This window comes from Pleurodeles waltl, chromosome 6 (assembly GCF_031143425.1).
Source record: "Pleurodeles waltl isolate 20211129_DDA chromosome 6, aPleWal1.hap1.20221129, whole genome shotgun sequence".
Lineage (NCBI taxonomy): Eukaryota > Metazoa > Chordata > Amphibia > Caudata > Salamandridae > Pleurodeles > Pleurodeles waltl.
In genome coordinates, this window is record NC_090445.1 from 1,406,738,380 (window position 1) to 1,406,765,736 (window position 27,357).

The following is a 27,357-nucleotide window of genomic DNA, read 5'->3' on the forward strand; positions in this document are numbered from 1 at the left end:
CACCTTTTGTTTTAAAATGTTATGATGACATTTTTTCTTAGAATGTTATGATTGTCTTCCATTTCCCTATATTTTTTTGGGCTTCTTCAATTCACCAAGTGAAGTAGGAGTTCAGTTTTAGATCTGGTGCTCTGGGTTATGTCATGTAAAGAGTTTGTGTTGGAGCAGTGGGTCTATGTTATTAGAAAAGTTTGATTTCCATTTTATAGAAAAGTCGGGGACAGGAGGTTCCTATATGGATCTTTTTTTGCTTGACTTTTGTTCTTTGAGCTCTTTGTGGTCTTTACCTTTGGATTCTATCATATTCGGACACAGGTGAAGGGTAGCATTACCCAAGTGTTCTAACAGAGGTCATCGGAACACAGGTTCACCGATGGGTATTGTGCAGTAGTGGAAAGAAGGGAAAAAACAATTATGCAGTTGATGTATAGTGTATATAGTCTCAACAGAATTACGCAGTGATGTAACAAAGGCCCCCACAGCCCCTGCAGTGCAGGCCCCCCCCCAAGCACAGTACAGTGTGCACAGGCCCTGGCTGGGTCCAGGGGAAGGGCCCCCCTCAAGTTTTGTTACGCCATTAAACTTAAGTAGTCATTCATGCTACCACCCTGTGGACAAGGGAAATAGCCCATGCATAATCTGCTTATTGCTCAAAGGAAGTATGATACTCCTCGTTACATTTTAGCCTTGAGGGTAGGTTAAGTACTTAAACAGAGAAACAGAGTAGTTGAAGCTTGAAGAAAAGCTGAGTGCTACGTACATGTAAGTAGAATCAGAGTAGTATTATAGGTGCATAGTTGAGTACTCACTTTGTAGCTGATAGATGTTATTGGTGCATGAGTAGCTGTACGTTTTGTAAATGATTCGTCTTGTCCAAGTTAAGTGAGATATTGACCAATATACTGAAAATTCAAAGCATAACAGTGGTTGCTAATTTCGAGAAAACAGTGTTCCCACAGTAATCACAACTACTTAGGCTCTGCGTAAATAAGTTAAGTAGTAAAATGTGTGGTGTGGTCCGTACTGGGTGCTGGTTCTTTGTTTTAAGCAGTGATTGTGGTTTGAAAAATAAGCTCAAACATTGTTTCTCCATTGCACAAATGGAGGAAGGGCACACGCAAACCTTTGGTGGACCCTATGCAGAGACTGGGTTATAAGCCACACCAATTGAGTTCACACTACAGCCAGGGCACGGGTGCAGAGCAGAGCAGGGTTTAGCTTCCTGCCTCTACTTGTGACACAGATCCATAATTCACCTGCAAGGGTAACAAAGGCCCAACAAAGGCTAACAGGTGAGAGGGGGTGGTGAACCACGGCAGGATTGCCTATGTGGCTGATTAAGGGGAGGGTATTTAATTCTCAGTGCAGCAGGGTCCAGGCCGCCATTTTACTTGGCTCCATGCAGAGCATTCCATCCGTGCTGCAGGCCTCTTCATTGATGGAAGATGGCTGTTTTCCACCCTCAAGCAGTTATAAAACATGTAGCAATGTCCATAGGCCAGAATTTAATAGAATCCTTCAACGGGAGAAACCTCTCTAAAAATCTTAGAGTGAACTCCCTAGCACAGTGCAACATCTTGGTGGCCATCTTCTATGGATGCCAGCAATGCCCCAGGATGCCACTTATTTTTAACAACTGGATCGCTCAGGCACTTGGCAAAATGCCCAGGCTTAAGACGTTTCACCCTGTGCTCCTTGATCTAAATCTACATTAAAGCTTGCTAGAAGTGACTGCAAGCAGAGAGTGCATTTGGCACCTTAATTACGACATCGCTACTAGAACCGGGTAAGAAAAAAAAAACTAAAAAAAACGGATGAAATGATTCCCAAAACTCAAGCTGACTACTTTGTTAAGTCCAATGTCATCTTGAACTTCTCTCTGAAGGTAATGTTTGCACTTGTTACTTCCTTCCTTCAACTTTCAGTTGGAATCTAGACTACCACTCCAGCACAATATCTGGAGTACTTTTTCAAGAACAAAATTAGTAGTATATAAAGACTTTTCTGTTCTCCCAACCTCTGACAGGACCCAAACTATTGTATCATTCACTACTATTCCTAGAAGGACAATCTTTGCTAACCGTATCCCCTTTCTGTAGACGTTTTTCTGGACACTTTCCACACCTGTAAAACCAGATATCCAAACTACCCATGCAGCAATCCTACCCAGAGGTTTATGCACAATTGGCCTTATACTTAGACAGCTGATCAATTTATCTATCAGCACCTCTGCCTGGAAATCCATTATTCTGACTCCACTGTTAAAAAAAAAAAAAAATAATGGCTGTCCCCACTGGTCTTGCTAACTATAGACCAATTTCCTTGCTGCCTTTGCTGATCAAAATTCTTGAGAAGAAAATTAACCAATAACTTTCCAACTATTTAGAGACCTATGTCCTACTTGAGGACACGTACTCTGGCTTTCGTAAAAACTACAGCAAAAAGATGGTTATATTAGCAGCTGCAAAATCGATAGGTTCTCTTGTGGACAAAAGTCACTCAGTCACCCCTATTTTACTTGCTCTCCAGGTGGTCTTTTAGATTGTAGCACAATCGATTCCGATGGACCATCTGAACAATGCAGGGATCTGTGGTGAAACCTTGAATTGGAATTTCTCTTTTCTATTTAAGAGTTGGCAAAGGGTATCACTCCTCCAGTTTCAGTCCCCATCTGGAGCTCCCCTATGGTGTACTCCATGGTGCCACGTCGAGTCTGACACTCTTCAGCATTTACATAACACTCGGCCAAGCTTCACTAGTCCTTTGGCATCCAAATAGTGTCTTATACTCATGACACCCAGTTAATTCTGACTCTCTCTGAACAGTCTTCAGGGCTTCAAGACAATTGCAAAGAGTCTGTCTGAGGTAGCACAATGGAGAACGTCTAGCTGCCTCAAATGTAATGGGCAAGGACAATGGACCCTTCTTTTCAGCTAATCCTTCTCATTATGGTTTCCAGTCAGGAGGCCTGGCCACCACCCACCCACACTCTGTCTACCCGTGTTGAAACTGTTTTCACCACTTGTAGCTTGCCTTGAAAGCGATGAGAAAAATCTCTGAGTTCATTCCCATTGCTACCTGCAAAACTGGGACCCACACCTTAATAACTTTGAGATTAGAATATGGCAATTCAATTCCCTCTTATTATCGACTCCCAATTATTTATTCAACAGTCTCCAGATTGTGCATAATGCAGCTGTGAGACTGGATACAGTTTTCCTCTGTCCAAGCGTCTGTCCACCAACTTGCAAGCACCGGTCTTACTAAGGAACAAGTTACTTACCTTTGGTAAGGATTTATCTGCCAGAGACATATTCTAGTTGCAGATTCCTTACCTTAGAGTTTCCCCCAGGCGTCAGGCTGGATCTGGAGATTTACCAAAGAGAACCATCAGCTGGTGTCGGTCGACTCCACGTGCATCCTAGGCATCGTGGTCGCAGTGATGTTGTCACAGTCCGATTCAGGTGCCACCCCCGGCGTGCTGACATCAGTTTCATCTCATTACTTTCCACGCCAGTAGCGCGGCGCCATGAAGAACACCAAGAACGGTGTGCCAGAACCAGGGCCCTGAAAAGGGAATCCCTGTCCCTAGTAAACACTTGACAAAGAGTCCACAACCCCACTACGCCCTGTTGGTTGCAGTACCATATGATGGTAGTGTTGTCCTTGAACACTTGCACTACTTTCCCTTTTGGAGAGGGAAGTAATGCTTTCAATGCAAGCCTGATCACCCAGAGCTCCAAAAGATTGATGTGGAGTCCAGACTACGCCAGATACCAGAGATCTCTGCCTCTCCCATGTGGCCGCCCCATCCCAGAAGTGATGCATTTGTCACTACTGTAAGATATGGTTGGGTCAGGGAGAGGGATCTGCTGTTGACCCAATCACGATTTGTAGGCCACCACTACATGTCTATCGCAGTTCCCTCCAAGATCTGGCCCATGTCGGAGAGATTTCCCTGATGCTGCACACTTCATGTCCCACTGCAGAGTCCGCAAATGCCATTTGGCATGTGTGACCAGCAGGATGTAGGAGGCCATGAGGCCCAGCAGCCTCAGAGTCATTCTCACCGAAATCCAGGATAGAGGCTGAAACATCGGAATCATAGCCTTAATATCCTAGACACGCTCTTCAGGAGAATAGGCCCCAAACAGCACTGTGTCCAGAGCAACTCCGATAAAAGGGAGCGTCTGAGAAGGAGTCGGTGTGACTTAAGCATGTTTATAGTGAACCCCAGAGAGTGCAGAAGGTTTCCCATAGTCTGAAGATGGGAGACAACTTTCTGGGGTATTTTCACCTTCAACAGCCAGTCATCGAAGTAGGGGAAGACTGAAACCCTTAACCGGCACAGATGAGCTGCAACCACCACCATCACTTTCGTGGAGTGCTGGTAAGGCCGAAGGGGAGCACAGTAAATTGAAAGGGCTTGTGACCTACCATGAATTGCAAGTAGCGCCTGTGGGCAGGCCAGATGGGTATACAGAAGTAAGCGTCCTGCAAGTCCAACGGTACCATCCAGTCTTCTGGGTCCAAGGCAGACAGGACCTGAGCCAGAGTGAGCATTTTGAACTTCTCCTTCTTTAGGAAGAGATTGAGGGCTCAAAAGTCTAGGCTAGGACATAGGCCCTTGTCCTTTTTGGGCACCAGAAAGTAGCGGGAATAACAACCTCAACATACTTCTGGCGCAGGGACGCTCTCTATTGCTCCCTTGGCTAAGAGAGCCATGATTTCCTTACAAAGAAGTGCCAGATGATCCTCTGGTAAGCGGCCGTAAGCTGGAGGTATGGCTGGAGGGGGAGTCTCAAAGGGGAAGGAGTAGCCCCTTTGGAAAATTTGCAAAACCCACCTGTCCATTATGATGGATTCCCATTGGGCCAGGTGATGGCGGATCCTGCACCCTACTGGTCTGAGATGATGGAATGGACTAGGAGGGTTTGGAGGCTGCCGCAGGGGAAAGGGTGGACGGGCAGGATTTCTGTTTCTCTGTCCGATGAGCCCCTGGGATTCTGCAACCCCGGCCGTGCAGTGGCTGAGTAGCATGTGCGGCTTGGTGGCTGGCAGGGATAGGACGCAACAGGGAGCAGATTCCGTGACCACGAAAGGGGCAAAAAGCAGACTGTTAGGTGAGGGGCAGCCGCGAGGCCAAAGGACTGAGCGGGCACCTGGGATTCCTTGAACCTCTCGAGCGATGAGGCCTCTTTGTCTCCTAAGACACAAATGCCATCGAAGTGCATGTCAATGAGAGACTGTTGGATATCCCTTCAAAGCCAGATGTCCTCAACGAAGCTTGGAGCCTCAAGGCACCATTGATGCTACCAATCTGCCAAATGAGTCGGTCTAGCCCAGTCCACAATGAATTGGGAACCTAGCCATGTCCCTCCCATCAGCAAATGCTTGGAAGATGATAGCCTGGGCCTCCTCTGGGCTGCAACAATACCTGCGCAACCGTATCCCACAGTGAATGCGTGTAGCCGCCCAAAAGGCATGCGGTGTTCACGGACCGCAATGTCAGACTGGAGGAAGAAAACACTTTCTTCTCAAGTTGAGCCAGTCTTTTTTGATTCCCTATCTGGGGGAGCAGAGGGGAATGCACCAAAAGAAGAAGAAGCCTGGATGACAAGGATCTCAGGTGTGGGGTGTTGGGACAGGAATTGAGGGTCGTTCAGGGTGGGCCAATGGCAGTGGGCGATTGTCCTATTCACATGAACCCCTATGCTGGGTCTGGACCAAGAACTCAGAAGGATAGAGGTAAGGACTTCATTAAATGGAAGGAGAGGCTCCGAAGTGGAAGCACCAGGCTGAAGCACCTCTGTCAGGAGGTTATTCCTGACTGCAACTGAAGGAAGCTCAAGGTCAGGGACCTCAGCTGCCCTACTGACCACCATGAAGTAAGACGGTCTCTCCACCATAGTCACTGTACAAGAAGAAATCATGGCAGCATCTGGAGAAGTATCCGGACCACTAGCCTAATCCAATTCCTGTACCCAGTCCAAGTCCAAGTTGTCTAGCTGGTATTCCAAATGGCCAAGGTGTCCCTTCCAATCCTTCCCCATATTCCTACCCATAATAAAAAGGGTCAGAATCCAAACTGGTGCGAGAAACCATACCGAAGTCAGATTCTCGACTCCTCCCTATCCATGACCTGCCCTGTAAATTCAGTCGCCTTCTTCTGCTGGCACACACTCCGAAAACTTCGGAAGATCTTCAGATGGATCCCAGCAGACGGTCACCGAACAGTCACCCACACCTTAGTCACAAGCAAGCTCGACTATGGCAGCGCCCTCTATGCCGGCACCTCAATTAGAAACAAAAAAATTACACCTCACCCAGAACGCCGCAACCAGACTCACTCTGGACCACCAAGAACACATCTCCCAACACCTGAGGATCCTCCACTGGCTCCGGTCATGAAACGAAACACATTCAAGCTACTCACCTTCGCATACAAGGCCATAAACACTGCAGGACCAGCCTACCTGAACCACTGCGTCTCCATCCACACCCCTGGCAGATCCCTCTGCTCTGCCTAGACGGCACTAGTCACAATCCCTTGCATCCGCACAACCACACCTGGAGGACAATCCTTCAACTACATTGCAGAAAAGAGCTGGAACAACCTCCCACTGCAGCTCAGACAAAGCCCTTCACTCATCATCTTCAGGAAGAACCTCAAGACGTGGCTCTTAGGATGAGGCCCCTCCCCTCCTCCCTAGCCTCTTGAGATGCTCACGGGTGAGTAGCCGCACTTTACAAAAAACTGGTTGATTGATGAATTGATTGTTTCCGCATTGAGGGATTACGTTCAGCTCATCAGGGATGAGAATTGGGTTGACGTTGATTGTGGGCCCAACTGGTGTCAGGAGCGTCAATGACTTTTCCTGCGTGGAGAAGGTCGCGTTGGCATGACCAGAGTTGGCACAGATCTGGCAACAAATCCAGAGGGGCCCTCAGTGGCTGGAGACAAAGCCACCCGCACAGAACCTGAGGGGGCCCTATCCAATCCCTTGGGCTCTAAAGGCACCACAGGGGGTTTGTCTGCCCAGAGATGAGGCACATGGCCTCCTAAATCTCCTTCATCCGGGCAGGGATGGCTCCGGCTCCCTGTAAGTCGGGGAGGCATGATGGCAAGGAGTGGACCCAGAAGTAGGCTCTGCAGACAGAGGCCTAGAGCATCGTCGCGCTTCCCGTATCGCATCGGCCGAGCGGTGGGGCAAAGTTGCAGAACCTTTGGCCTTCTTCGACTTCCTCTTATGACCAGAGTGTTCCAAAGATTTAGAATGGGACGACGAAGAGTGGTGATGACTCTGCGATCGGTCTTGTGGCTTTTCTCTCGAACGAGAACAGGAAAGATGCAGAGTCTTGTGCCGGGCCGCCATGAGGTTCAGGGACTGTTCCCTCAAAGCCTTCGGGTCCATGGCCAGGCTCTCGGAATACAACTTCTGGTCATGGTCGCACTCCAGATACCACAAACACACAAGGTGCGGATCTGTCACCAACATCATTCGGTGGCCAGAGTCATAAGGTTTGTCCCGATCTTCTGTGACATCCCTTGTTTCACCAAAAAGTAAAAAATAACGACAAACCGGTTAAAGCTAGTCAAAAAATGACTACGGGTAGCTCTTCTCTGGATCTGCACGTGGCATGGAAAAAAAAGAACTGATATCAGTGTGCCTGGGCGGAGACTATATACAACTGCAATGTCATCACGGCTACCACAATGCCAATGACACACAAGGAGTCCGACGCCACCTGACAGCGTGCAAAAGTACTGCTCAAAGAAAAATCTCCAGATCCAGTCTGATGCCTGGGGGAAATTCTAAGGTAAGGAATCTGCAACTAGAAGTCTCTATCAGATAAGTACATTTGTAGATACTGACTGCTTATTTTAAGGCAGAGGTTAATCTGAAATACTCACAAAGCTTTCACCATACACATCTATTTCTAATGTTTGCAAAGGGCCAGCAGACCAGCTGTATATAATTTTCACTAATATTTTTATTTTAAAAGAAATTACACAAATAGGCCTTTTTTTGTCCTAGTGCTGTGGACTTCCTTCACATCGGATACCCCCTTGAGACTACAAGATTGGTACATCAATGCGAGGGTTTCCCTTTTGGTCAATGGTGCCCCTACACGAAACAACTTGTAGTTTGGGTGTTTTTTAAGCAACAGGGGGTCCACAATCTGTTGTCAAAAAGATAGAAGAACATTTAAGGCCAAATGAAAAATGGCAGGGCTGGCACAGTTGCATCATGTAGCACTACTTTAATCTTTACTCTAGTTGACACAAGTACCATAAATGGTTGTAAAGCTGTCCTCAATTCACTTTAAATAGATCTAAATACAAAGACTGGATTACTGTCCTATGCTGGATACAGTAGGGTTGTAAGAAAGTTCAATTGAGACCATGTTATTAGTCCAGTAGAAAGTGAAAAATTCATCACATCGGCTACTCAGTATTTCTGATTCACATGAACTTTCAATGTGATGCTCTGAATGTAGATGCATAAAAGTTGGCTATTATCCTTTAATCCTCTAAATGGCATGGCAGTGCCTAAATTGCATGGCACTAAAATCAATAACTGGTTTCATAAATGGCATGAAGCATCTCCACATGTGTGTGGATGTAATATATATGAGAAAACTTGTTTTCACTAACCAGAGAAGTACTCATATACAGTTGAATGAAAACAGCAACATAGCCAATGAAAACCGAGGGCCTTTTGCGATGTGCTGAGCATACTCCATGGATTTAGATTCTGAGAATTGTCATTATACTGAACAATAAAACAGCCATTGAAAATATTTAAGCCCATGATAAGGCACAGTAAGAGAAAACTACCTGAACCAAGCTAGCTAAAAACAGATCCATTTCAGTGACATTAAAAGTGCTTACTGGCGGGACTCTGTTAGACCTGTCAGCCTTAGGGTGGCATTCCCCCAAACTTTGTACCTCTCCTCTTTCATTTCACTGAACTTATTTTTGATGGCCCTAGGGGTCCTTGTACCTTGCCACTGCTAAACAGTTCTAAAGTGCTTTTGCTCACTATCCTAAAACATGGTTAAATTGGTTTATACCAAAATGACATTTTGTTTACTTATAAGGCCACTTTAGAGTGGTATACCATATACCCAGGGCATGTAAATAAAATTCTAGCAGTGGGCCTGCAGCACCAATTGCACCACACACTCAAGTAGCACCGTAAAACATGACCCTGCTACTGCAGCCTGAATACAGTTTTAAAATGCCATGTCGATTTGGCATTATAATCCCTTATAAAGCCTTAATCTCCCCTTTTATTACACATAGGCCACCCCTAAGGTAACCCCTAGGCAAACAAAGGGCAGCATGGTCTGTAATAAAAAGGTTGTACATGTACGTTTAGGATTTACATTCCTTAGAGTAAAAAACTCCAAGATTTGTTTTTCAGCGCTTTCACTACTGTGAGGCCTAACACTCCCAAAAGGTAACACTGGGGATTCTTTATTACGTTTAATAATCAGTAACTTACAAATGGGAGCAGGTAGCAATTTTGTATTTGGTGTAATTTTAATGAATTTTAATGAAAAACCCATTTTAATGATAGTCAGGTTTTTAGTTACAATTTTGAAAATACCACTTTTAGGAAGTTGGAATTTTTGGCCCTTAGCCCTTTTGTGCCTGTAGCCTGTCTTGGGTCACATAACTAAGTGTAACCGACAGTTAGACTTTGCAAATTCCTCCCAGACAGTCACACAATGGAGGAATTAGGTGTGCCCTAGTGGTGCATCTGCTAGCAGAATGAGAAGGCGGAGCCTAGAGTGGCCCCACTTGAAGCAGAATAGGGAGTCCTCAGCCATCACACAAAGGACCTATCAACCCATATTGTCACTGCAGTCAGCATGGAACAAAGGCAGGGGAGTCAGGTAATTTCACACACTTCAAATCCATTGTCCAGAAGCTTCTCCCACCAACATATAAAAAAGGGGACCTCATTACACTTCTGGACCTGTGGGTACTCTGCCAGTAAAAAGGGCTGTTTTGCTGCTAAAAGGACTGACACTCTGATGGACTGCTGACCTGCTGCAGCCTTGCTTGCTTACTGCCTCTCTGCCATGCTTCCCTTTTGTCTGGGGAAGAAGGACTTGACTTGCAGCTTGAACCCAGGGCAACCAGAGTGACTCCAAATGGCTAGTTTCATGGCCTGTTTTTTTTTTTTTTTTTTAAGCCTCAGAGACATAAAAGGCTCCTTTTACCTTGGACCAATGCCTGAATCCAACCCGAGTGAGTCCTGACCCTCTAAGTCGTGCTCTACCAGTCCTGGACCCTTGGAAGTGTTGCAGAATGTGACCTGAGAGCCAAAATCTAAAAGTGAAGACTTAAACATTTTTTGACTAATAACTGCTCTAAGAACCAGGCAGAGACTTGGACCAACCTGCTAGACTAGAGCCTGTGGTTCATGGTCGGTCGGACTCACTTCGTGCCTTCTCCCACTACTTTCTTCTCTGTAGCGAAAAATCTGTTTCTGCAGTCTTTCGTTAAACGGGTATCCGGGCTCATGGAACGGTCTTCAGCTACAGCCCTCCGCCTTGTCCCACTGGGGATTTTTGACTTTTATTTCAGAGATAAAGGGCCTCAAAACGAATTTGGTGGTCATGACACCGCCAAACTAGTGGTGGATGTCAGACATCCACAGCTTTGGCTGTCCGACCACCAAATTACGACTCTGGCGGTCAGAACTCCAAAAGACCGGCGTCCCCACTGGGAACATGGTTCTCGATGGCATGATGGAGGTCAGGCTTGCAAACAGCCATGGTGGCGCTGAACTCAGCGCCACCTGGCTGATTACAACCCCTCTTTCCGCCAAACTTTTCATGGTAGGGAGCCTGCCATGAAAAGGCTGACAGAAAGGAAGTGCGGGGGCCAGAGGGGGCCCCCTGCACAGCCCACTACCATGTCAGGGGCAGTGCAGGGTCTCCTCTCCCAGCACCGTCTGAATGTGCACTGTCTGCTTTGGAGACAGTGCGAGTATAGAGGGTGCTGGATTAATAGGATTTTGGCCATGGTTCGCTTAAGGGAGCAGAGGCCAATGTCCTAACGCTGTTCCCACTGGTCTGCCTGGCTGGAACCTGTATTACAATGTTCCCGTCAGTCGGCCCGGCGGGAACATTGTAATACGCCCAGGGGAAGGTCGCCGCTATAGCGGTGGCGTCCTCCCTGTGAGTTTGGCGGTCCTGTGATGGGACTGCCAAACTCGTAATGAGGCCATTAGTCTGAACATAGAAATAGTCACCGCAGCTTCGACCCACGGCTGTCCGACGACAATGCTCCCTCCTCGAACACCTCCTGTTTGCATTGATTTGCTGAACTTTACCTACGCAGACATTTTTGTTCAGAAATTCTTTTAAGTCCGAAGGTAAGCTCTGACAAGGCCCAATCCACTCTGTGTATTTCAACCAAGCTCCATTACGGTAGGCCATATATTCTTACTTTGACCCGGTCTCGCATGACTAGATGTCCCCGGTTGGCGCTTTGATCATATAGGTGCTAGATTTCACAATTCTTTTTTTTTTCTTTATCATAACTCCAATTTCACTGATTGAATTTGTGTTGCTTTGGTGTCAAATAATTTGTCAAAATCTGCTCTATTTCTCTAGATTGGTGTAGGATTTTTCTTGTGTTGTGTTTTCACTGTATTACTGTTTGTGTGGTGCATAAATACACATTGCCTCCAAGTTAAGCTGACTGCTTTTTGTGCCAAACTACCCAGGGTTAAGCACGGGTTACTTTTGTGGTAGATCCTGCAAGGGATTATGGCCACTGCTTGACCAGGGCTCACACCCCAGTCAACCAACAACCAAATTTCTCACAGATGCCACCTGTAAAATTTCAAAAGTGTATCTGCATTTTTAAGAAATTAATTGATTTCTATGTGGATCTGTGATCGATTCATTCAGTGGATTCTCTACTTTTGAGTGAATGAATCAGATATTTTTTATCCCTCCTTTTGAGTACATTTCCCATGTTTCCAGGTGTGTGCTTCAGTGGTGAATACTATCAACTGTGCTTTATAATATCTGTGTGATTGTTATGACCGGATTGGATAATTTGGGTTACAGTTTGTATATCTACATCAGTGATACCCAATTCTTCTCCAAATGTTTGGTTGATCCTTCCTCTTTTGCTGGAAAATACGGCCATATATGTTAATCCTTAACAATCGGAGTGGCTAGAGTGTGTCCAAACCTAACTCACCCAAGACAAATGTGCCAGTCTTTAATTAAGTACAATCAATTAAAAGTAGCACGCTCATTACTGATCATCCACCAGAACTGTGTTGTTGCTCTGCTCTACATATAATTACTATACTGACAATCTTTGAGTAATTGCTAATACTGATCTTTACCACTCAATAACACCACAAAGTGTCTCCCGAGGAAAAAACTGTTCCCGAAATCATTTTTTTGTCAACTAGGATATGGTAACAATGTATCTATTCCCTTACATATGGAGCACATAAAGTAGCAAGAGTACATACATTAAACAGCAAACGTAGCAAGTGCACATGAATTAAACAATAATTGCTATAGAAAGGTGTACTTTCTTTGACATCAATACAAATTTTATTAGATACACGTAAAGTACGATGTGGTTCAAAAATGCACTATCGTGCTGGGAAATGGTAATTAACCAGGTATTATTTCTCTTAATGTTTGTTTTGCTCCCAGACAGATCGGGAAACCACTCAATCCTATCGTCCTCGTTGAGTCCAAGAAAAGTGTCTCGGAGAGGCTTATAAGTCAGTAAAGTGTATGAAGACTGTGGTGGCGGAGTCGTCGACATTTCAGTCTCCAGTCGTCTCATGAGTACACGAGACCACACTCAGGACCAGGTGTCGAGAAGTATCCTTAAGTAGACCCACAATATGTTGTAAGACAACCAATGTCGAATCCGAGAGTCAAATTAGTTTGCACAGTACTTGTTCAGGATCCTGGACGAGTACTGTTTAAACTAATTCGCCTCTTTGATCTACATTAGACGACTGGAAACCAAAACGTCGACGAAGTATCCCCCCCTAGTCTGCAGATACTTTACAGACCTATAATTGTATTCTTAATGAGCTCGCTGTATGACTTCACTTCTGATTTCATTACACCTAATATATGTTTCGCAACCTAGTACCTGACATGCTTCCCGCTTGTTCAAGGTTGTTAACATACATTATAACAAACAATGTTATAGGTATTTACTACACTGTCCCAATTTTTTTTAATTGCCAAATCCATTCCTTTTACTCCTTAGTAAAACTACGTGGTTCATCACTTTACACCAAATGAAAGCACGCCTGAAAAAAAGTTATAATTAAGTCTAAAAGCTTTATTGACCAAAAGAAAAATGAAGAAATTACTGCTAAAAAGCTGGGTTTTTGCAAGAAGAGAGCTCCAATATAACTGTCCGAGTATGATATAAGTACCCTGTCTTGTGATTAATATATTTTGTCGGTGATAAAGCTAAAGCATCAGTAATCGGATACATAAGGAATACAATAATTCCTTCATTTCTAAATTCGCCTGTATCTATTATCGAGTGAGAGTAAATGTTTGCCAGAGATAAAACAGCAAAGAAATATGTGCTAAACTGTGTACTGGGAAGTGATGGTACGGGGGATGTGGATGTTATTTTTTTGTGCATGGATATCTGCCAGTAGTCCGCAATACATTGTAGAAAGGGTTTTGAAATTGTTCAGTCCATGTACAGTCACGTGATAAGAGTCGTGGTTGTGTCAAGGCCTATAAATTGTAGGTGGAGGCCCATCCACAAATGCCACTTGTGAATACCTTGATGTAGTAAATGGCTCACTTTATCATTGCGTTTTAAAATTACTGGTGTACATGTGCCTAGAACCGATGTCTGCGGTTTAGGGTATAGCTTGGAAAGGAAAAGTCAAATGTGGTCACCATGATGGTTCTGGTATGCTATTTGGGGGTCAGAGTTTCATAAGTATAATTTTGACAGCTAAGATATGGAGGGCATTCAAACTTTGGGAACTGAAGGATACTCAATAGTCCGATGATTACATGCATAAGCTTGGGTGTGTTTTGGGTGTAACCTCAAGACAAGATACCCAAGTAAGAGTAGGATCAGATGGACGATATAATGTAGAGCCCAAAATAAGGGTCTTTTACCGTAATGATGCATACAAGGTCTTAGTGTTATGAGGTCAAAAAAATGAGGTTCATAACTGCTGGGAGGCCGTCTCAAATTGTCTCAATAAGCAAAATCAAAGAATAAAGTTTGTAAAATGAATCTGTTTCACAGTTCATTCACTACCCTTACCCTACATGTTTACCTCTACTAATTTGACAGGTTCTAAGGAACAAAACTGCCCATGCCGTCATTAACAGATTATGGAGTAAAGACGCTGATAGTGTTTATTCAGTACCTCAATTGCAGGGGTAACAGCCGTTCTATTCATATGCCTACAATGTAGAAAGTTATATCAATAAGTTTCGGGTCACCTACCGTCACAATCAAGAAATGTGGGAAAAAAAACACGTCAATGTGATTGTGGGAAGGTGCTTTGGTCCCTCGGAGTTACAAGTTCTCTTCTATATTGTCTGAAATATCATTCACAAACTCCTAGAATAGAATCATTATTAAAAGGGGAATACATGCACAGACGTCAGTAGTAAACCTATTATCAGCAGTTCCAATGCATTCATTCAGGTAGAAACATTATGAGAATAAATATACCATACCTTAACAGAGCTACCCAGAAGGGTGACACCGATGTTAACGAGTCCCGAAAATCCTGCATCAGGAAAAGCTATGCCCTCCACGTAGAATACATTTTTTTCGTGAGCAGTGTCCAAAACCTGATACCGAAGTTTTTTCTCCCCTAGCACCTGTCTGAGCTGGACTCCAGAGTTGGTTTCTGGAATCAGAAAAGAAACCAAAGTATAAAGAGTGCTTGTGGCAACAACTCTTTCTCAACAAAACCATATATTGCACTTTAAGTACCATGTGGCTTCTGTAGTAACAATGTATTGTGTTCAAGTTGGTGTTAGAGTAACCCTTACATAATATTAAAAAAGGTAACCAATTCCTACAACTTATAGTTGATGTTTTAAATTAAAACTGCCAAACAGCTGTCAACAGGAAGTTTGAGTTAAGTCAGTCAGTTAATGCATTTTACGCAATTTGATTAGAGATTAGTGCACAGTTGGGGTGCTCGGTCACCATATTAATGTAAGGAAATTAAGATCTTGTGAGAAAGTATCCAATAGAAGTTAATGTTTTATTTATTATCAATTTTATAAAAAACAAACCCTTAAACTAAAAACTAGACAAAAAATAACCCCTTAAACTAAACACTAGACAAAAACATATTTCAGAAGCTTGTATAAATCAGTGAATCCTAAAAAAATTCACTAAAAGCAGCACAGGACCATTTCATGTACCAGTATTAAAACATTTTATCTAAGTGTAGCAAATTCTGTGTGAAGCTTCTTTATAAAAAAAATCATTCCTAGCCTTCTTTGCTGAGCAAATGTAGCAGGCTAAATACAAATGTCTAACAAAAAAGTGAAACAATATGCTCAAGCCATTTGTCCTTGTTCACAAGACCTCTGGTCAAGCTTCCTGTCCTGGAGAAGGTTACGATAAGCTTGAGTATAATGCAAAACTAATTTCTAAGGATGCAAAAAGGTAGGAATCTTATTCTTACTACTATCAAAGTTTTTTAAAAAAAATAATATTTAAATCTTGGCCATATAGATACTCTGCCACAACAGTGAAGGAGTATATATACCGCCATGATGTGGTCTGCCCACCAAATTTATATATGGGTGGACCTTGGCTTTAATCACAGCGGAGACTACTCTATCTTCACTATAATTAAACACCTCTGATAGCCCTAAGGATTAAAGATCTCTAATTCCACCCACCTAACTTAGATGAGGCAAAGTAGAGGTCAGTTGTCACTCCCCATAACTGCCAAGACAACCTTGGTGGTAAGGGGCAGTGAAAACCCTTAAATACTCCTCTCAGTATGAGAAAGGACTGCCATGGCAAGGGGAGCATTTTTCTTTTTTCTTTAAAAAAATATACTCCTGTTTCTTGTTTTCTTTTAGAAAAAACGAAAACAGATTATTGCACAGCTCTGTCATGTGGACCCATCAAATTGTACACAGTGTTGATAGGAACCACCACGATGGTAGGTTCCAGCTTTATAAATGTCACAAGTGTGACAGTCTTTTCTAAATTTGGCATCCTTGTCAGGACGATGGAGTAATTTACTCATTCACACTGATGAAGAAACGAATGTCAGTCAAAAAATAAATCAGGCTCTCAGTGAGGTAGAAGATACTCTGTCCTTCATTTATACCCAATAATTTGTTTATTTCGTTAATAGGAGGTTTAAGCACGAACACACTGAATTCTGAACATGATCTAAATTTTATTATGAGATTCTAACCTCCCTTCTGTATTGATCCAATTACACTGAACCTAATATACACATCGATGAATCCTTTGTTCACGAGGGATTAGCAGAAGGGTAATGAACTATGTGCATCCATAACCTTCACATACAATGAAGTTAAGAGAAATTCAAGACATAGCCTGGATATGACTCCTGTTACTTAGTCCCCAGCACATTTTCCAAACATTACTTTCTTTATACGTAGTGTCAGATGCTTCACTTCAGATTCAGGAGGTTCTGTACAAAATAGCAGCCAAAAGAAGATTGATGTACAGGGGCTGGGCAAGACCAGCAGCCTGAAAGCCTGCTGCAAGACTGGACAAAACTACATGAGTGATCTTTACAATAGTCATAACCCCCCTTCCACAGTTTTTGTTTTCAATGTGTTTTAAACCTTTTATACTGGTCAAGGGTTTGTAGACGAAAGTCTCATAAAATAACTACAGCTACACAGAAATTATCAAAGACACTTATTAGAATGTGTGAGAAGAAGGCAGTTTTTTCCTGGTCTTGACAGTCATTCTCTTTTTCACTGATGAAAAGTTAGCTCTGCTAAACATAGATAGGACAACTCTGTGGTTCAATAATAAAAGTATGAAATGGTTTTCCTTGAATATCTTACCAGACACAAGTCTACACTAAAGCCTAGCAGCATGCATCATCAAGAGATATGGGGCATGTGTCCTTTAACAATGCTAATTCAGACCCACATCTCAAGTTCCTACATGGATTAATTGTCTTTTTTGTGATCCACATTCTGTAGAAACACTGGCAGAATGTAGTATTCACTGTGAAAGTCTCTGATTGGGGTGTGCCAGATGTGCGTATACAGTCAATCAATCAATCAGTGTATTTGTAGAGCGCACTACCACCTGTGAGGGTCTCAAGGCGCTGAGGGGGGGGGGGAGGGTGCTGCTACTGCTCAAATAGCCTGGTTTTGAGCCGCTTCCTGAAAGTCAGCAAGTCTTCGGTCTGTCGTAGGGACAAGGGAAGGGTGTTCCAGGTCTTGGGGGCGAGGTGGGAGAAGGATCTGCCTCCGGTAGTCGCTATTCGGATGCGGGGCACGGTGGCGAGGGCGAGGTCGGCTGAGCGGAGTTGGCGGGACGGGGTGTAGAAGGTGAGTCATCTGTTGAGGTAGGCTGGATCAGTGTTGTGGAGTGCCTTGTGTGCGTGGGTGAGGAGCTTGAAGGTTATCCCTTTGTTGACGGGGAGCCAGTGTAGGTCTCTCAGAAGGGGAGTGATGGGCTGTGGGCATTGAGGATCAGGCGTGCGGAGGCGTTTTGTATGCGTTGCAGTCGTTTGAGGAGTTTGGCCGGGGCTCCTGCGTAGAGGGATTTCCATAGTCAAGTTTGCTGCTGATGAGGGCTTGGGTGACTGATCTTCTTGTATCTGTGGGGATCCATCTGTAGATCTTGTGAAGCATGCAGAGGGTGGGGAAGCAGGTTGAGGAGACAGCGCTGACTTGCTTGGTCATGGAGAGTGTTGAGTCGAGGATGATGCCCAGGTTGCGTGCGTGGTTGGTGGGTGTTGGGGCTGCTCCCAGAGCGGTTGGCCACCAGGAGTCGTCCCAGGCAGAGGGATTGGCGCCGAAGATGAGGACCTCCGTCTTATCGGAGTTCAACTTCAATTTGCTGTTCCTCATCCATTCGGCGACAGCCTTTATTCCTTCGTGGAGGTTGGATTTGGCGGTCCTTGGTGAGGGAGAGAATCAGTTGGGTGTCGTCGGCGTAGGAGATGATGTTGAGGTTGAGCAGCCAGGTGACGCGGGCGAGGGGGGCCATGTAGATGTTGAAAAGAGTAGGGCTGAGGGACGAACCTTGGGGAATGCCGCAGATGATCTTGGAGGCTTCGGAGCAGAAAGTGGGAGGCGGATGCTCTGGGTTCTGCCGGAGAGGAAGGAGGTGGTCCACTCCAGAGCTTTGTCCCAGATCCCTGCATTGTAGAGGCGTGTGCGTAGGATGTGGTGGCAGATGGTGTTGAAGGCGTCCGAAAGGTCAAGGAGGATGAGGGCCGCGGTTTTGCCGTTGTCAAGCAGGGCCCTGATGTCGTTGGTGGCGGCGATGAGGGCGGTTTCCGTACCTTGGTTGCTGCGGAACCCTGACTGGGATGGGTCCAGGATGTTGTTTTTTTCGAGGTAGTGGGTCAGTTGTCTGTTGACGATCTTCTCGATGACCTTGGCTGGGAATGTGAGCAGGGAGATGAGGGTGGAAGTTCTTGTGGTCTCTCGGGTCCGCCGTGGGTTTCTGGAGTAGGGTTTTGATCTCAGCATGCTTCCAGCTCTCGGGGTAGGTCGCAGTCTCGAAGGAGATGTTGATGACTTTGCGGCGATGGGGTGTGATGGTGGTGCTTGCTTTGTTAAAGATGAGGTGTGGGCATGGGTCTGATGGAGATCCAGGATGGATGGAGCCCATGGTTTTGATTGTGTCGTCTTCGTTCACATTGGCCCAGACGAGCAGGGGGTCGTAGTTGAAAGGGGGAGGAGAGTCTGAGGAGTCTGTGATTGGCGGGGTGGTCTGGCTGTTGAAGCTCTCATGGATGTCTGTGATTTTGTGATGGAAGAAGGTGGCGAGGGAGTGCACAGGTCTTGTGAAGGTGGGATGTCGTTTGTGCTGGAGCTGGGGTTGGAAAGTTCATTCACAATGTTGAAGAGCTCCCTGCTGTTGTGTGCGTTGTTGTCCAGGTGGTCTTTGAAGGACGTTTTCTTGGCAGATCCGATGAGGTGATGGTAATTGCGGATGGCATTCTTGAAGGCGTCATGGTTGTCCGGAGCCTGTTCAAGGAGCCTCTTTCTCCCCAGTTTCCAACAGGTTTGCTTGGAGACTTGAAGGTCTGAGGTGAACCAGCTGGATCTCTTGTTGGCACCTCTGTTGGAAGGTTTATTGAGCGGGGAGAGAGTGTTGGCACAGTCGTCGATCCAGCGCCAGAGGTTGCAGGCTGCGAGGTTGGGATTGGTGGGTGTTTTTTTTTTTGGTGAGGCTGGTGTTCAGCTGGTCTTGGCTGATTTTGCTCCAGTTGCAGCAGGGGAACGGTTGGGTGCGGTGCTGGGGGTGAGTTTCTGGAAGGTGAAGTGGATGCCATGGGGGTCGGACGATGAGAGTTTGGTGGTGTGGCTGAAGGTGACGTGGGGGCTACAGGAGAAGACGGGGTCCAGCGGGTGGCCAGCGGAGTGTGTTGGGTAGTGACGAGTTGTCTGAGTCCAATGGTGGTGAGGTTGTCGATTAGGGTGGTGGTGTTGGGATCGTTGTTATTCTCCAGGTGAAAGTTCAGGTCGCCGAGGAGGACGTAGTCAGCGGAGGCTAGGGCGTGCCTGCTGACAAGGTCGGCGATGGAGTCGCAGAACTGAGGCCGAGGTCCGGGGGGTCTGAGGATGAGGGTTCCTCTGAGGGTGGTGTTTGGGTTGGTGTGGATCTGGAAGTGCAGGTGTTCGGCGGCGCTGAGGGTGTCGTCGGTATGGGTCGTGACCCTGATGGTGTTCTTGTGGACAATGACAATTCCGCCTCCGACTCTGTTGGTGCAATCCCTGCGGGTGATCTTGTAGCCATCCGGAATGGCTATGGCGATGTCTGGGGCGAGGAGGCGTTCATCCAGGTCTCCATCAGGAAGGCAACGTCCGGGGTGGAGGTGTCGAGCAGGTCCCATAGTTCAACGGCGTGTTTGCGTGCGGAGCGGGTGTTAAGTAGGATGCATCGGAGGTAGTTGCGGTCAGGCTCGGCAGGAGGTTTGGCGATTTGGAGGCTGGTGAAGCTGCAGTTACGGCAGGTGAAGGGTCCCTGGGTGTGCTTAGGAGAGGCCAGGAAGCAGGCTTGTGCTCATCCGGTGTTGCGTGCACGGAGGGTGCTGGCAGTGTAATGGCGTTGCTGGCCGTGCTGGTCTTGGGGACCAGGGGTCCTGGCGGTGGGCGCGGACGGGCGCAGACGGGCTTGCGCTAGGACAGCGGCGCATCCACACATCGGCTGCCATATAAGGGGAGGTGGGAGGGAGTGGCAGCAGGGAGGAGGGAGGGGACAGCGAATGGGAGAGCAGGGGGGTGGGGCCACAGGGACGCAGTGGCTGGAAAAGGGAAACTGAAGTGGAGGGAGGGGAACGGGGCCGCAGAGACGCAGGGACCGAGAGAAAAGAGCAAAAAAAACAAAAAAACAAAGAGCACGGGCACCTGGAGCAGAGGCAGCACCGGCACGCGGTGCAGGGGAGCGACCTGCCTGAGGCTGGGTCAAGGGTCGCTCCCCTCACTGCGCAGCAGCTGACATATGAGGGGAGGAGGGAGGGAGTGGCAGCAGGGAGAAGGGAGGGGACAGCGAATGGGAGAGCAGGGGGGCGGGGCCCCAGAGACGCAGCGGCGGGAAAAGGGAAACTGAAGTGGAGGGAGGGAGGCGGGGCCGCGGGGACCCAGGGGCGAGGGGAAAGAGGAAAAAAACCAAAAAACAAAGAGCACAGGCACCTAGAGCAGAGGCAGCACCGGCACGCGGTGCAGGGGAGTGACCTGCCTGAAGCAGGGTCAAGGGTCGCTCCTTTTTTTTAAGAGCCGCTTCTGTTCCAGGAAGTAGGCAACATTATCCCTTCCAAATCCGTAACTTGTTCAAGAAAATCTAACATTCGGTCATCAAAATCCACTTGCAAAATTGAAGTAACTATAGCAGTAAGAACAGATTCTTAAAAATCAAACATGTTGCCTTAATGATCAAAATACATCACTTTTTAAAAAACTTTTCCTGTTGGTAGGGTTTCTCCTGGTTTCATTTCACACACTTCATGCTGCTACAGCTAACAAAACGCACAATAATATAAGTACGAGACATGCTCTATCTATGATGTTAAAATAACGACATGAAACCAAGAACAAAAGAAAAGTGGATTATTTTTGAATAACTGGTAAAGTGCCTGGGAAGAATGGGTTTCTAAACCATGTACCTCTTCTGGATTTTTTGTTTTTGGGCCACCTGGTTTTTGGATTTTCTGCTGTGAGTCTCACTAACTGAATCTCATTTATTGTAAGCACTGGTAAAATGGTTTTGAGTGCTAGCTACTTGTGCTAACCAATTGTCCGGATGAAGTCCACTGCTGCTCAGCTGGGGATAGAGGTTCTGGGCTACTATTTAACTCAGCCCAGTTTCTGATCTCACATAACCTGTCACAGATGAGACCTCCATTTAATTGCTTATTGCTGAGAAAGCTTTATTGTTTATTTATCTCCATTGTCCACATTTCTTTTTTGTTTTCAGTTTGCGCATTTAGTCCTTCACTTTACGCATGTAATGACTTATTCTATTCACATTGTAGGCAAAAGATGGCCCAAAATAACTTCTTATTGGCTGGACCTAGATAGAAGTTTAACATGTGCCTTAATATATAAACAAAGACCACAAATGCAAATATAATATTAATTCGGTCATATTTTACTACTCCATGTGTTTTGAGTTTGGTCATATTTTTCTGAGTCAGCCCATATTTAGATTCTGGCTTTGAACAATCCTGCTGTGCTAAGTTAATTACTGTACTGACCAGAAGGTAGATCAAAGCCTGTCATCACCCAACAGGCCAAAATGGAGAGGGCTTAAGCTTGATCCTGGAAGAGGAAGTGGGAGGGGTCACATCTAGGTGGCCTTGGTGAAAGACTTATGACTCTTTCAGAAGAAAAGGACTAAGTGACTCCTGTCTTCTCTGGATGAGAGGGTTTCAAATACTCCTGACTCCTGATGGAAAAGAGGATCCAAACCAAACACAGCTGACCCTAGCTGGCACCCAGGGGCTAGGATGTGTATCAAGAGTCATGGAAACTGGCCTTCCCACTCCCTCTGGGGGAAGTAGAGATGTGTACATGCATGGAACGTCTGTGCGCCTGCCCTATGGTCCAGTGGTCTTGAAGGGGGAGCCCGACTCTTTCTGGACGTATAGAGAACCTGCAAGTGGGAAGGAGGCTGGGGAGCCTGAAGAGGGTAGATGGGGAAGGTAATCTACCTTGACGGCCACATGCTGCTGCAGTAGGCCATAGACCAAGAACATGTACCAGGACTCCAGGCAGAGGAGCTGGTACAGAGTGCAGTCAAGAAGCCTTACCAGCAGTCTGTGAGAAACTAAAGAACAGGAGGGCAGGTCCTGAGCTCTGCCTCATTGGAGAGGGAGAGTGTTGAAAAGTAGCTCCATGAAAAACACCAAAGAAGGATTAAAAAACACTTTTTGTGGCTAGAACATGTCACCAGGACATCCAATCACCAAACCATGTGGAAATCAGTTGGTGATAACTGCATGTGTTACCCCCCTTCTGGTGCTGCCCAGCTTGCACATCCATTACCTCCCTCTGCAGCTCTTCAACTAGCCCCTGGTGATGGCCAACACCCTGGGGAATAGCCACTGGGGGTCAGGGGAGCATATATGTGGCACCTTACCCTCCTGCCAATTCATACCCCCTGGGAAGGGACAAGGAGACAAATGTGGCACAGACGCATGGCCCTCCTGCTACACTAGGGTGCTTCCCTATCTCCCTCTACCAAGAGAGATCAAGAAGCATCTGGTGTGAAGATTACCAGCAGTGTTGACAAAGGGCAGAACAGAACAAAGGCAGACAGCTCCTACAATGGCACAAGCAGTTGTGTGTGCTGGGTATGCAGCCGGTTGTATTGCATGTGCACCCGCACAACCCCTAGCGTGCCATAATTAAGGTGCTACACAGAAGAGGCAGGGGCACACAGATGTAAAGAAGTAGTCTTTGCATGCAGAGACTTCAATTGAAAAAAATAAATAAAAACAAAAGGGTCAATTAAAAGCTAAACAGTCAGGGACATATCAAAGAAAGCACTGTGATTGGTTCAGCTAATAAGTAAAGTTACCAAACAAGCCCCAGGCAGGCTCGGATAAAATATTTATACAAGGCTTGCAGTGTCTCTAGACGATAGGACACTCCAGGAGGATAAGGATGCCACAGTGCTTCATGATGTTACGTGGAGCCACCCAGGAGTCACAGTGTTGAACATTGAAAACTTTATTGACAATAGCATTAATAACTTCGAAGCAATGACTATGTTGTTTAACATCATTAAATAGTGGTACCATCCTATTCTTTTTTAAGGTTGATGGCATCTTCTTCTGACCGTAAAACTCTGCTGTTTTCATTGCGGTGATTCCAATGCCATACCAGCTCTTAGGTGCTCAAGAATAGAGCCACAATAACTGTGACATGTGCTGGCCCCTATTCAAATGGCCTTATTTGCAATATTATGTTCTTTTCTGTCCCATGCTGGAACAGTCATAAAACAGCTGGCTGTCGTACCTCGTATTATTGATTCCCCAAATGTATTAGATACTTTCCTCCCAAGTACTCTTCCTTTATAATTCACTCACAGACTTAGCAATCTTCTCTTGTAATTGTTTAACATCTTTCAGTAACAAGAACAGAGAAGTTATGGAGAACTCACAGATAATATGAAGATGTGTTGCACGAGAGGCATGGAAGAAACTCAATACTTCTCAATCTTGTGTATTTTGTATTAATTGCTAGGATATAACTTTCTTGTCCAAGTGGAAGAGGTCTCCCACTAGCATATTATGGAAGAAAGCAGTATCACAACCATGATATAGTCAACCTTGAGTCATCTATACTGGGCCCCCTGGACATATGGGAAAGACATTTTTCTTAAAGGAACTCTGAGTGAGGGAATGTTATCCACTGACGTGCTTCATCATCGTGTTCTCCTGACCATCTGAGGGTTGGGGCATGCTGCAACCTCTTTCCCTAAAAAGGAACACTTTTTAAGGAAAAAAAGAGTTTGAGATCCATATGAGGCAACCTTTAAAATTGCCTATGTGGTGCCCAAAGCATTATTTATTCACAGGTCCATCTGGCAAGGAGAAAAACTGGGGAAAACGGGCTAGTTAGAATTACTATCACCCCTTGGCCTTTTAGTGTGATCAACTAGTTTCTACCACGTACCCCAATCCAGTGTCTTTTGTCAGGCTCAGTACGTCCTTATTAATACCCTTTGGGAAAGGTTGGCTGGTTATTTATTTAAAAAGGGCTTTTGCCTGTATCCAGTGGGCCCACTTTAGGTGGCACGAGGTTGACTCTCTTGATTGCAGCACTGTACAAAGAGTGATGAGTCGTAACGTCAGTTTCCCTCTTCCCTCCCATTCCTGATTTTTACATATGGAAGGAAGCATACAGACTAACAGTACAAGTGTTGCTCTACAAAAATCTCTTCATTTTTCAAATTCACCCAAGAAGACATTTTTCATCCCTTAAAAACATGTAAAAAACATGGCTTCAAATGTGCTCAAGAAAGTCACCATCTACTTCTTTGTGTTAATCCAGGAGGTGGCAGAGTAAATTTCTTCCGGTACAACCAACAGCATTTTTACATTTTAAAAGTAATAACCTCAGGGGTGTGGTCTGGCCGCTGATCCGAATGGCCGCGTGAGCAGAGAGCTCCGCGCGCCGGGTCGGATCGGGGACCACGGAGGGGGTGCTATCTATCACCAAGAGCCCCCTTGATCTACTGGGGGCCTCTGCAGGACCGATAGGCTCAGGACACTCAGAGCCATTCGGCACACAGTGGCTGTAGAGGCCGCTGGGATGACGCAGCCAGACGAGGCCTAACGGGGGTGGAACGGGCGGCCGGGAGTGTCTCCCCCCGGTCGTGTGAGAAGACGGCCTGGGACTAGCTCCCACAACCAGGACCTGGACATATTGGAAGGGGGAGGGGAGGGGTGATCGCCCTCTCCTTCCGAGCAGCAGGAGAGTCGCTGGCTAAAAGTGCAGTGGAGTGTCGCGGACAGGTTGAGAGCCCCGTGGGGGCCCCACAGTGAGGTGGACGACCGCGAATGACTGCGCCCAACAGCACATATTGTGCAGGGACTCACTCAAGTTTATAAGAACCTGACAACCCAGCCACAGAGAAATTCCCTGGTCTCTGGGAGGTGCACAGGAGGAAGCAGCACTTTACTGTTCAGAGTGTCCCGGACAGAGGCAGTGCCAGATCCAAGGGGCCCTACAGGAGGGAATCCACCTCAGAGAAGTGACTAGTACCCTGGCAGAGTATTATGAAGGGTAGGGCCCACCTGCCTGACTACAGTGGAGCAGCAATTGAAATCCCAGGCAGCCATACCCCCCCCCCCCCTGTCCAAGCTTGGCAATTCGAATTGGGCTCAGGGCTAGTACGGGCTGCCCCTGAAGACTTGTGTGGGGGGGGTCCACCGCCACTCAGATCGCCGGATGACAGTGTGCCTCCTACGACACGTGCGTCATTTTTCTTCGGGCCCAGGTCACTTTGTTGATCCCTCATGGAGGCTACAGTATATGAAGTTTCTGCGGCTGCAATACAGACATCATTGCTCTAGCAGTAGGAACAAGGTCTCAGGGCTACGTCAACACTCGGTAACTATTTCCCAGGACCTCTTCCCCCCCACCCCCCCACCTGGGGCAATGCCAAATGGGAAGTGTTCTGGCAAACATTCCCGTCAACTATTTTTTTCTGAGGCTATTGCGCAATCGAAAACCATGGCAGTGCAGACGACCTCTTCTTGCCCTGCAACCTCACCAGCTGACCCCTGCACAATGGAGGCAACGGACCGTATACTGCAGGAGATCACCGCAGTGGGGCGACGCCTGGAGGCAATGGACTTAAAGATTTTGGACCTGACCGTGGCCTCTACCTCCATATGGGCTGACATCGCCAGCGTTCGGGAGACAGTAACTGACCTGGATCGAAGCCTCACAACTGTGGAGGACCATGTTGCGGCATTGCCCGATCAAAAGGCAGATTATGGTCTCGATGAGCAAAGGTCATAGACTTGGAGAGACAATGTTCGTGTTTTTGGCATTCCGGAACACAAAGAGGGTTCTGACATCAAAACCTTTCTCAAGTATCTTCTGCCTGAGCTCACTGGCCTGGATTTCTCACCGTCCTTGGAGTTCCAAAGGGCCCACAGGATTGGCCTTCTACACAAAGCAACCTCCAGCAAACCCTGTACCATTATTGCATGTTTTCTATGTCACAAACAGGCTCACCAAATCATCTCGGCAGCTAGATCCCAAGGGCTGTACTCCCTGGAGGGTAACGAGATCAGGATGGCAGCGGATTTTTCCAGGATAACAAATGAAAAGCGGAAGGCATTCTTGGCCCTCTGTCCACAACTCAGGAACCTGGGTGTTAAATTCGGTCTTTTTGAACCTGCTTGTATGTGGATCACATATAATGGCAAATCTAGGGTCTTCACTGAACCTGCAGACCTCAGCTCCTTCTTGGACGGCCTCGCTCAACACTCCATGGATTTTGCCAAAGCACACCCGGAGCCCGACGCCTTCACCCCTGGAGAGCCTCCCTCTGTTTCTGCTTCTCCTTCCCTGGTAAAGCCTCATTGTTCAGCCTCGCAGAAGAGGGGTAGAGTTTATCACCACTCGCTCAAATCACAGGAGGGCCGGGACCATGTTCTTCAAGCGGTGGTTGACCACACCCAGGACCAGGGAAGAGACGATCCCCCTTGAAGCCAGCACTTGAGGACCTTCCCTAATGTCGGGCTTCATTGCGCTCAGATGTCTTCTCGCTCTACAACCAGCAACAGGCGCTTCCACATCGCACAGCTAAGTGTCATACTAGACTATCTTTCTCATAGTCTTTCTCCTCAGTTAGAGGGGGCAGGAGGGGGTCAGGCCCAGTGTTATGCCCTCGGGTCGGTGTTGTTGCTGATATCACCCACCCCTACTTCTAGGCATGTTGCATGGACAGCTTCAATATAAGCCCTCTATTGCTTTGGGGATCAATTTATGATTGGAAACGCTGAGCAGCAGTAGGTCCCAGCGATTTGTTCGAGTATTATCACATATGTTTCAAGATACAGTATACTCAGATCCGTTTGCTCATCGTTAGCACTTTTTGTACCGTACAATACACACAATGCATACCTT

At 46.4% G+C, this 27,357-nt stretch overlaps 1 protein-coding gene across 1 annotated transcript in view; it reads right to left on the reverse strand.

The window, feature by feature from the left end:
• Positions 1–27,357, reverse strand: part of LOC138300897 (protein-arginine deiminase type-3-like) — a 385,604-nt gene that overhangs the window by 150,329 nt on the left and 207,918 nt on the right. Inside the window, exon 7 of the mRNA XM_069240756.1 lies at positions 14,740–14,915. Within this exon, the coding sequence (XP_069096857.1) occupies positions 14,740–14,915 (176 nt within the window). The remainder of the gene's footprint in view (positions 1–14,739; positions 14,916–27,357) is intronic.